This window comes from Limulus polyphemus, unplaced genomic scaffold (assembly GCF_000517525.1).
Source record: "Limulus polyphemus unplaced genomic scaffold, Limulus_polyphemus-2.1.2 Scaffold660, whole genome shotgun sequence".
Classification (NCBI taxonomy): Eukaryota; Metazoa; Arthropoda; class Merostomata; order Xiphosura; family Limulidae; genus Limulus; species Limulus polyphemus.
This window is the reverse complement of record NW_013666270.1, coordinates 285992-297556: the sequence shown is the minus strand read 5'-3', so window position 1 is coordinate 297556 and position 11565 is coordinate 285992. Positions and strand designations below refer to the sequence as shown.

Here is an 11565-nt window from a genome sequence, read left to right as displayed (position 1 = left end):
TGGAATGAGCTGCCTTCAAGGGTGGTGGAGGCAGAAAATTCAACTGAGTTCAAAAAAAGATTGGATAAATACATGAAGTAAAAAGGGGTGATTATAGTTGAGAACTGGAAGGGACATCCTTGATAGGCTAATAAGCTCCTTTTTGTCCTTTAAAATTCTATTATACAGAATTTTAAAATTCCATTGATTGAATCTCCCATTTACAGGAATAAGCTAAATGATGTGTATCAATTTATCACCTGTTACATTTTTTATTATTTTACTTCGCTTTTTAATTAGGTGGCTAAAGGCGTGCAATAACTATGAAATTGCTTGTCTTTTATAATGAAATGAAAAATTATAAGACAGAATAAAATGAAAAAATGGAAGAACATTTTTCTTTTCTGTATAAAGCACAGTAAGTAAAGTTATCTTTGGTTTAGCCATATATCTTTTAATGCCAGTTTAATGAAATTTATGTCAATTCATCAGTGTTTGCAAGTCTGTGTTTCTAAGTATAAACCTAAACTTCAAAAATTTTCAAAACTTTTCTATTAAGTATGTTTTTACTAAAAGTACTAGAATCAATGGGCTACATTTTCAAAAAATCAGGACACTAAAATGTAATACTGTACAAACAATAATAATAGTTTAATTTAGAAATTCCATTATGAAAGAAGAGTGTAAGGTTTACCATACATTGACAAAAGAAACAGAATTCAAACATTCTAGAAAATCAATCATGACCACAAAGAACAATATATTCTACAAAGATATTCACAGCAGCATTACTAAATATTTAGAACTTACAACTTCTAAAAGAAATTAAATGCTTTAAAAATTGAATCACAATAGCAAAATGAAAAAAACAACAACTTAGAACTATAAATTTATTGTAGCAATAAGTGTAAAAATATCTTTTTATTTGGCAAGTAAAACATAAAATTTCTAAAAAATCAACAGAACAAGATGCAAAACTTAAAATCTGTAGACGATAGGGCTCTAACAGTTGCAAGCTCTACATTCACTTTACAATTAACCAAAATAGAAACATTTGCTATTTTTAATTAGTGTACACCAGGTACATACATAAAGTTATGTTACAAGAAATACGTAATATTTATTCATAATCACATTGTGTCAAACTGTTTCACAAAATTACGTAGAAGCATTTTACAGTATGAACTGGAAACTTTGATCACTGTATGACACCATAATAGATAAAATGTGCAGTCTTAAAACACTGGCAATAGCTAAAACAAAGGTGTTAACGTCACACTTTTTTTAACAACAACATCTGAATGTTTAATACTGAAATAGCTCCACTGGTATCATTCAAAAAACATACAATATCAGTTTGTTAAAACTTATCACATAATAAAGACTGGGAAGGAAACAAAACCACTTCTGATGATGACATTTTAAAAAACCTTTAGTGCACATGTAACTTGTGAGATTCTATTACAAATTACTGAGTTGATTTAGAAACAGTGTTGAATATAATCTGAGATTGATCCTGGGACAATGGAAGTGGCAAAAAACCTTGGGCTTGAGAAAGCACCTGAAATATAAAGTAATCAGAATGTATTATGATGAAATAAAAATAACACTACATACAGACATAATGAATATGTAATCACAGTTTTTCCCACCTTTTTCTTTTTTCGAAAATGTTGTAAATAACTTTGGGGAGAAAGGAAATTGATGACAATTTTTTTCAAGACATGCTTCTTTAATGAAGATACCAAAATTATAGTCTTAATCATACCACTGTTTTAAAAGAAAACCTCAACATTAATAAACAATTATAAAATACTGTGATCTAAAAGTTACCTAAAACAGTAAAACTTAAATAAAATCACTGAAAGTTACAAAATAATGTCATAAAAGTAGACTACCTGCTTGAATATTCAGCATACTGCATTAATCCATTTACTCACTTTCACGTAACTAGCATGAAAACCTAATTAACTTTAATTATTATAAGACCCCTGTTCAACAAAAAGAAGTTTATCCATAATCTGAAAGACATTTAAGGATATTAACAAAACAGGAACCTTTCATGTTATATATATCTCCATTCTATCATGTTTAACACTATATTTATGATTCAGAAATGTGAGCTTGAGGTATACATACACGACTTTCTCAACAGAATGACTAAAATCACTACACTACTGTTTTTTCTAGGTGTATGACCTACTGTGGAAATATACAGTTGATAAAATATTTATACTAACCTCCAAAAGAAACTTCCAATTTTCAATGTTAACTACAAAACAGTACACTACTGGAAAATAAGAAAGACTGAACTTCACTTAAAGGTCAAATACCTAGCTTTAAGTGTATACAGTTGTGGAGGAAAAGTATATGGAAGTAGAATACTTTAGTCATGAATAATGGAGGATGAGAGAGAATATTAAGTGAAACAAGATCTTTACATCATTTATTTCACCTATATAAAACACATAAACAACCTAAATAAAGACTAACAATTACTATTCAAATATGTGAAGCAACAAACAGAAAAATGCTAACAACTGTCATATATAAACGAGATACAACTGGCATGTTTTGACATATTTCCAGTCTTATTCAGACACAATACACACACCAACACATAGAACTGCTAGTAACATACTGTTTATTCCTTGAAATATACCACTAATATTTAGATTTATATTAAACCATGACAGTACTTTCATCTTTGGTTAGGGCAAAAGGGGTTTGAGACTAAAAATCAAAAAGTTCTTACACAACTGTTTGGATACTGACAAATGTTTTTCAAGTGCAGGAATATGGAATTACATGAGTTTGTATCCATACAGATATATTCACTGGCATATCAAAGTTAAGCAGAAAATTCATGTATGAAGAGGTTGTAAAAAAATGGTAAAATGACTTGTAATTTTTTTCTTTTCAAATTTGTGGATGAATAAAATAATAAATAAAGAACATGGCTGGGGACTACTTGCTACAGATCTCTTTTTCTGGAAGGTCCTAGTTCCCCAAATGTATCCATATTTTTTTTTTATGTCCAATGCCATTCAGTACAAGGGATATCTACATCTTAGGAATTCTAAATATCTGATATGAACACATCTGTATGATCCGAGTATATAAATATTTTTCATCAGGAAGAGCTTTTACATACCCTTTTTGAAAGGAATCAGTTTTTGGTGGAATCACACTATCTACATAATGCCAAACAATGTCAAAATGTGGTTCAGATATATCCAATCTAATCTCTTCACCCCACTCGAGGAATATTATTAAACAGCAACAAGGGCAAAGGGATAACGGCCAATGTGAATTTAAACAGGGAGATTAATTACTTATTGTTACAATGACAACATTTATTTCATTTGTGTGGAAGGCTTTGTCACTAAGCATTCAGAAAAGTTGTGCATGTGGAGAACCGGAAACAGGAAGTTCAATCAATGAGGGCCGGAGTTCCAAGAAAGTAGACCAACGACGTATCCAAAGAAATCAGTTCCAAGTATACGCATTTATAGCAGTAAGTGAGCAATAAAAAATCTTCATCTAACACTTTATTAGTTAACTTGATAGAATAATAATAATAATAATAACTGATAATTGTGGTTAAATACCTGAAAAATTTGGGTGAGATGGAATTAGTTAGAGAATTAAAATGATTTATTAGATTTGGACTAAACCGATGAATGGTTCAGATATATGACATTCCACAGCAATTTTATACTGGCCTTGCTGATTTCCATATTCAAAGTTGTTTGAATATAACTTACTCAACCTTCTATACACTATTCACACAAAATACAAACCAATAAATAAAATGATGTATGTCGAATAGTGAGCTAGTAAGTTAATAGGTAAATTGTGAGAGTATTCATCAGTTTTCATTTACACTAGTCAAAATCCATAAAAGATTACTTTCAAAATGTTTTGTAAACAAAGTATTAAAGTAATATCCACAACCTGTAGTTTACCAATTAACTGATGAGGTAAGAAGTTACATAACAAACACTTGATTAAAAGTGAAGGGTGAAGCATAAAGGCTAGTGTAAAAACATCACCAGGGATTTTTGACAAAAAGTTAAACAAACTGAAAGAAACAAAAATATTTTAGCTAAAAAAATCAAAGCAACCAAAGTAAAGCCTATATGAATTCAAATTCGATGACGAGGAACCCACTTTGAGACTAATAATGGCTGGAGACGGCTTGAATGGGTAAAGAAGAAAAACTTGTCATCAGGTGATGACAAAACCTTGTCGAAACATTGTACATTTGCTGTTATGCTAAACTTATATTAAAGTTTTTCTTCATTACCCATTCAAGCCATCTCCAGCCATTAAAAGCCTATATGGTTTCTCATAAAAAAAAATTAAAAGAAAATTTAATTTAAAACTAAATAAATCACATACATTACATTTTTTTATTGAATAGAACATACATAGGCATCATTGTTCTCAAAAGCTATCACAGTCCTGTTCAACATACACTATATAACAATTTATAAAAGGCTGTTGCTAAAGTTAATACAAATTTACATGCATTTCTGGGAAGATTGCTATGTTTTTCTCAGCTTATTACATTTCAGAAAATTTCACCTACTCATCACAGCTATTTTACCCCTGGTATCATAGGAATGGGTGGGGTAGTGTGGCTCAGTGGCATCATGTTTTGGACTTATAGTTGTGAGTTCGAGCCTGGCCTGCATCATGCTGTATCCTTGAACAAAACACTTTACCCCAATTTTACCAGTTTATCCAGCTGTATGATTTGTAACAGCTGTTAGCTGGAAGTTAACCTGCAATAGACTGGCATCCTGTCCAGGGAAATGTGTCACCATTCTTACCTGCTACCTGCTAGTGCCAACTAAGTCAGAGTTCAGCACCAGATCCTGTGTACTATCTCATCATGGGAGGGATTTAAGTAACTTGCCAATTATAGGAGTGACTTAGGTCATGAAACTTCTAACATGGGTAAAAGCAATTGAAAGCTAAAGAGCTAATACAGTGTAGTATGCTACAAGAGAAATGAATAAAAAAAACAGTGGTTGTGATGGCCACCGTGAAGGGACAAAAGACATAATTAAGAGCTGATAATGAAAAAAAATTGGTTAGAGAAGACAATATTAGTCTTGCAAAGAATAGTATGTGTAACCCATGGAAAAACACAAACTCATAAGATAAACAACTGCTTCTCAAGAACATTCAGAAAGGTTAGGCTTCTTTATTGACAAAATACTGACTATAAAGAACTTTGACCATTCATATATAGGCTGCAACACAGATCACATGTTACAGGTGGTAGAACTTAAGGGGCTACCCCATTTCTCGTGACACATGCAGGCCTATATTAAAGTTGGAATGAATGACAGAGTACAACATATCATACATGGAATTGCAATTGACTAAGTGGTGTTACATGTCAATGATGATAATATTCAGATAAATTTATAATTGTGTGCATGTGAATTGAGACACCAATTTTTGCGATCTATGAAAGAAATTATTACATCTGCTGCTTTGATCACTGTTTCTGTTGGAAGCTCAATTTTGGACTGCAAACAACCACAAAAACTATGTTGCTGGGTGTGTCAGTCACATGTCAAAAAGAGGGTCAGCTAGGCATGACTCCTATTAAAAGATGTAAAAATGAAGTGTAACACATTTCCTTCAAACATCACTACCAGTATACGGATTGACAGTACTTACGTGTATATACAGATCTACACATATCAGCCCCAAAACTTTCAAATTTATTCTGCCTCCTATTTGTATTTGCCACAAAATAGAGTTATTTTAGCTTAAAACATCAAATTGTATTCAGTAATGGGTGGAAGGTGGAAAAAAATTCATATTTTACCAACCATCACAGTGTTCAACAAAATAACTCCATCGAAGAAAGCAACGAATGGAAATAACAATATTTATGATAATAATAAATTATAAGAACATCAACTGTTTAATAGATTGCTGTTACAGTTTTAATTTTGTCAGCCAAAGGATAAAAAGTACAAATAATAAGAATATAGATATAATAGGTTATGTGCTAGGTTTAAGAAAAAAGTACTAGGAGACTACTTAGGGATAAAGAGAAAATTATTCAAGAAATAAAAATACTAACTTACATACAACTGATTGGAGAAAAATCACAATTACCTGAGGGTTAAACATGATAGAGCCAGCTGTAGAGATAGCTGATTTGTTCAGGGAGGGAACTGTAACTGTTTTAGAAATACCAGATTCTACTACTGTTGCAATTGTTGATGGGCTGACATACACAGAGGACTGTGGATTGCCTTCCTGGAGAGGCATTGTGGTGACAGCAAAGTTCGGAGGCACAAATTGTACTAACATCAGCTGCTCTGAAACTCGTCGAAGCTCTTCTTGCTGTAGGAGTATTTGTTGCTGAAGAAGTTGATGGCGTCGTTTTAGGTAGTCCTGAAGCTGGGTATGGCCTGGAGTCATCACAATGGCAGACTGAACACACTCTCCTTGGGACACTGGCTGCTGGAATCATGGAAATATTTATCACATGATGCACATACTTATCTTATTACTCTTGGAAAAAACACTAATGACTTCATGTGCTGGCAACAAAGCTAAATACACAGAGAATAGTATTCACACATCTGAAAATTAAATTACGATGTAATTAACTTAATCATAAAAATTTCAGTATGTAAGTTTTACAGAAGGGGCTCATGGGTTATTTATTAACAGTTCTTTCCAATTCTATTTAGACAGAAATACCCTTCAGTCTCAGTCTTCAAAAGTAATCTTGAGAAAACAACAGTTCTATTTATTTACTCTAAAAAAGTTATTCCTTGAAATATCATTATAAAAACATTTACTCATTTCATTAACTAAGCCTTCATATTTTGACCAAATTAGTAATAAGTGCCACTGAAAAATTACTGAAATACTGTAAAATACTAGACATGGGTGAAATAATACTTTTGGTTAGACATCAGATAGTAGACATATCCATACAAGTTGTAAATGTTCCACAGTTGTGAGCTACCACTTAATGATTCAATCCAGTATATGGTGTTGTGAGACAGTACTATACAACCCAGATGAGAATGTTTTTTGTTGTGTACTTACCACCACTGTTGCTGCCACTATCGTGACCACCTGTAGCATATAATGGTAACACAATGGGTGGCCATGGTTTATTTAAACTAAATAAACTTTTTATTTGAACAGGACACAAGATGGTATTTAATGTTGTTATGAGGAAGCTGGAGAATGATGACACCCTCTTTAGTATTTCAGATAATCACATAAACTGTATTTGGATGTTACCTATGTATCGTTAAGTTTTTGAAAGTTCAAAATAATTGATGGTACTCATCTCTTTCAGATTGTCTGTGGTGTACATCAAGTGTTGTGACAAAAAGTCTTTATGAAAAATAAACTTAGAAACCTAAGTTTTGATTTATCTTGTAGATGACACATTTGTAGTACATCCACATTCATTAAACAAATTAGAATTCCAGAATAATTCAATAACAATATTAGTTCCTGATAGAATAAGAATGTAACCATCAAATTTCTGGATTGGCCACAACAGCAAACAAACTTTTCCAAATTGAAGTCTATAGAAAACTCACATAAACAAATATTTAATTTTTATGTCAAAAAATACAAAAATATTACCAACAGAATATTGAAGCTGACATTATAAGATCAAATTTGATGCTATGAAGTTTAATGGAACTTTTAAAACATTTATAATTTACTTAGAAAGCCGGATAAAATTGCAGTATTTTTTGGGCATTCTATTCAAGTTCCTGATACATTTTTTGTTATAAAATGCATATATGAAAACTGCATGCATTTTTTTTTTGGATATCTAAATTTGTGAAACATAAGGCTTAGGGGAGAAAATTATTTTTACTTAAGTGTTAAAGCTTGAATACACAATGAGTCCAAGAAATTTTTGTTTTTATGTATATTTTTTTATATACTGTTAGCAATGGTGGCTCATCAGAGTAGGAAAATGAGGCCATGGCACTCTACAAAGATTGTGAACAAATAAAACATTTTAAAAATTAATATGTATTTTCTTTGTTTCATGCATAAAACTCTTGAAAAACTGCTTATTTTTGTAGTAAAATGCTCAAAAATTTTATTGTTCCACCCAATGACACTTATCAGAGAGAAATCTTGTTTTACGAGTCACACAGCAGTTGTGTCCCTCAGTTCCTTTTTTTGGTATCAATACAATTTTTCTATGCTTACGACAGAAAGAGCAGTGAAGAGTTGAGCTTTTTTACTGAGCTTACAAAGAATTTTATGCCTATATTCCAAGCTTGCCAAATTTGGTGAAGATACTCCTAGTGAATTCAGGTTGGTCAAATCAAACAATTTTGTTCTTATAAGGTTAAATGAGAAATTCAATCAAGCATGTATTAGTAAAATATGCAACAACTAAATAAAACAACCAACTTAACTCATTAACTGAGTATTGCCATATCCTTGATGCAAATAAAAAGTTGAGAATTTTTTCTAAACAAGGATACAGAATAGGTTTCAGGGTCTAAGTTCTTGTAAGTTTTTATTTGTATTTTTAACCCATTTTAAGAATTAAAGAACACATAAATAACATACTGATGAAAAAAAATTAGCATAGACAAAAAACAAGTTTAAATGACAGGTTAGATGACATTAATGTTACAATGACTATGATAATGTTATCCTGATGAGTACAAAAATATAAGTAATATTAACTAAGTGAAAATAACTGAATATATTAGAAAGAGGTTTGTTTAGAGGTAACAAAAAGTTAGCATACATATTATAGATACTATAAAGTGTTATTAACCTCAAATGTAACAGAAATACTCTATGGAGGTAAAATGAACAAATTAATTCCACCTTACCATTTAATCTTACTATAATGAAGTAATGTGTATGTATGTATCTATCTATGTAATCCAAATAATAAATACAATGTGACGCCATCTATCGAGTGGTGCCACAAACAAAAATCCATACAAAATTTCACAGTTTGGGTATTCAAAATTCAAACAATTAGAAAAATAACTACAGTATGTGCAATACCATTTCTTTATCACAGGACACAATTTTAAAGTAAAGTACTCTTCTCACAACAAGAACACGACTTTTACTAGAACTGTACATGAGGGATTGATTATATCTTTATTGATGTAATTTGTAAATATAGTACCAAAAAATGGAGTTCTTAAAAAAAAAAAAATATTTTTTCAATAAAGGGTACCACTTTTAATATATAAAAACATTACAGCTTATATCAGTACAATCTGAATACTTTTCCTGTACAGTACTTCCCAGAAAAATCCTTTTTTAGAAAATGTTCACTTTCTCAATTTTTTTTTCAATGAGGTATAAATACTACAATTAGTAATTACTAACACAAACAGCCACAATTAGGGCAACATTTCTGCTAGTAGTGATAAGGTAGATAAGAAAAAGTAGAAGCTATATAAGAATTTATTATGAAATACCATCTATATTTCTATCAGCAAGTTTGTATCAATTCCTGAAAGCATCAGGAAATGTGATTTTACTGACCTTAAATGTAACAGATCAAGCAAACTTGAAATACTGTGATTACACTAAACTAAAATACCACAGTACTTTGGGACTTTTGAATAGGTAAGGTAATCAGAATAAATATGTATGAAATGTTTAAAAAAAACTGAATAACTAGAGAAACAATATTTGAAACGTTACAGTTTTAGTGGTGTACAAAATTGCAAAGACAAAGTTGTTTTTAAATCTTTGAAATTTATATTGTGTGAAAAGTAACATATATTTACTTGGCAGCTCCAAAGTATTTAAAAGAAAAATACAACCATTACCATGCGATAAAAGCAGGACTAAAATCCTATTTTAGAAAATGGTCACTTCTCTCAATTTTTTTTCAATGAGGTATAAATACTACGATTAGTAATTACTAGCACAAACAGCCTAGTATGGTCCAAATTTGCTTGAAATTCTGAATGTGTATCATACGGTCATACTAAAATTACATATGTATATGGTTAAAAAACAGCAAAATTATGCATTACTATAGTAGCATTACATTATTTCTCATTTGCTGAATGTTGTCTTTCACAAACCTTTAATAAAAACTTCTAATTCCAAAATAAAATAAGAAGTTTTACAATTCCTAGTCAATTTTAACTGATTTCATCTGAAAATTCTTAACATATCAGCTTGTTTTGATCTGAAAGTTTTTCAATGTGGAACATTTCTGTTGGCATTAGTTTGCTCAAGAAACCAAACTTCACTTTTGTTTAACTTCTTTTTTCAAGTTATTCAGTTATTGCTAAAGCCACTCCTTAAAGTTTACAAGGCTACCTTGTGATTAGTTAAGAAATGAAGAATATATAATTGAGAAATTGGAATCAATCTTCCATTTTTAAGTAACAGTATTTCTAAATATTGTAAATTTAGAATAGTACATAAACAATTTAAAAATAATACCTGTAATTTTTTTTATTATACGAAATGTGTGTATTTCCAGCTTATATATATATATATATATATATATATATTTATTTATGCACGTCTTAGTTTATATGCAAGAAACACTAAATACTTTTCATAGCCTTCAATCTTATTTGGTTACAGAGCCATGAAATAGAAAATTAGACCCCCCCTCTTCCCATGCCCACGTCATCCTTTCTGTTGGAAATTGGCAATAGTTCTCTCTGACGTTGAATACTATATTATTTATAACCAATAGAAACCTGAGGTTTTCCTCTATCAGACGATGTATTATATTACATTATTTTCTGTGAAGAGAATTATAAATTTTGCTTTCAGTTTAAGCTTGATTTCCACAGGAAACAAATTCATGACTGTAGATGAAGTTTTAACAGCTCTTATTGTATAGTTAGAAAGCCACAAAAATCGTGATAATTAGGGACATTGTCTGCTTTTTAATTGTCATTATCCTGTGTTCTTTGATGCATTTTTTAATTAAATAAAAATTATTTAGCTGAGTATTAGCATTAGCATAAAAAAAAAAGACAACCCATGTAAGGTTTTTTTAAGAGTAGCTAAAATGTAAAAATAGGAACTTTTTATGTTAGTTAAGGTTAGATTAGATGAGATTAACAATACAATACAATTTTTTCATGAGGTATGCTCATGAGTAGCTTGTATGTAATGTAATTTGATAGTGCAACATAAGCTGCACATTCACCAACTGATTTACAACTTATAATGGCACGATTAGTAGTTAGACAGGGTTCAAATGGCAATAAAACAATAAAATATAAGTATAAATAGATGTATATTGTTATGTGTTTAAAGCTATTTAGGATAAACAAATGCAGTTTCATGTTACAATTTGAAGTCATTCTAGATAGAAAAAAAGGGTAATTTAGATTTATTTTGATTCTGTTTCTGGTAGTTATGAGGTCAGTCATATTGACCAACCTTGTATAAAATTAGGGTAGAGAAACTAACAGATAAAATATATAGTTCTACTTAAATTTATTTAGGAGGTTTCACAAATTACACAAATAAAATTTGTGATTTTGAGGCAAAGAAAAGTATTTTCAATCTCAACACGGAAATCACTTAGCACTCGGACTA

General features: G+C 30.5%; 1 protein-coding gene across 4 annotated transcripts in view; it reads right to left on the bottom strand.

Annotated features, from left to right (window-relative positions):
* Window positions 1–526: 526 nt before the first annotated feature.
* The window catches only part of LOC106459777 (circadian locomoter output cycles protein kaput-like), a 122401-nt gene continuing 111362 nt past the window's right edge, over window positions 527–11565 (bottom strand). For 3 of the 4 annotated variants that reach the window (XM_022386324.1, XM_022386325.1, XM_013919435.2), the window contains exons 13-14: window positions 6127–6477; window positions 527–1540 (exon numbers count right to left, since the gene is read on the bottom strand). In XM_022386324.1, the coding sequence (XP_022242032.1) occupies window positions 1448–1540; window positions 6127–6477 (444 nt within the window). In that variant the 3' untranslated portion in view covers window positions 527–1447. The remainder of the gene's footprint in view (window positions 1541–6126; window positions 6478–11565) is intronic. The other variant, XM_022386326.1, reaches the window with a different exon arrangement.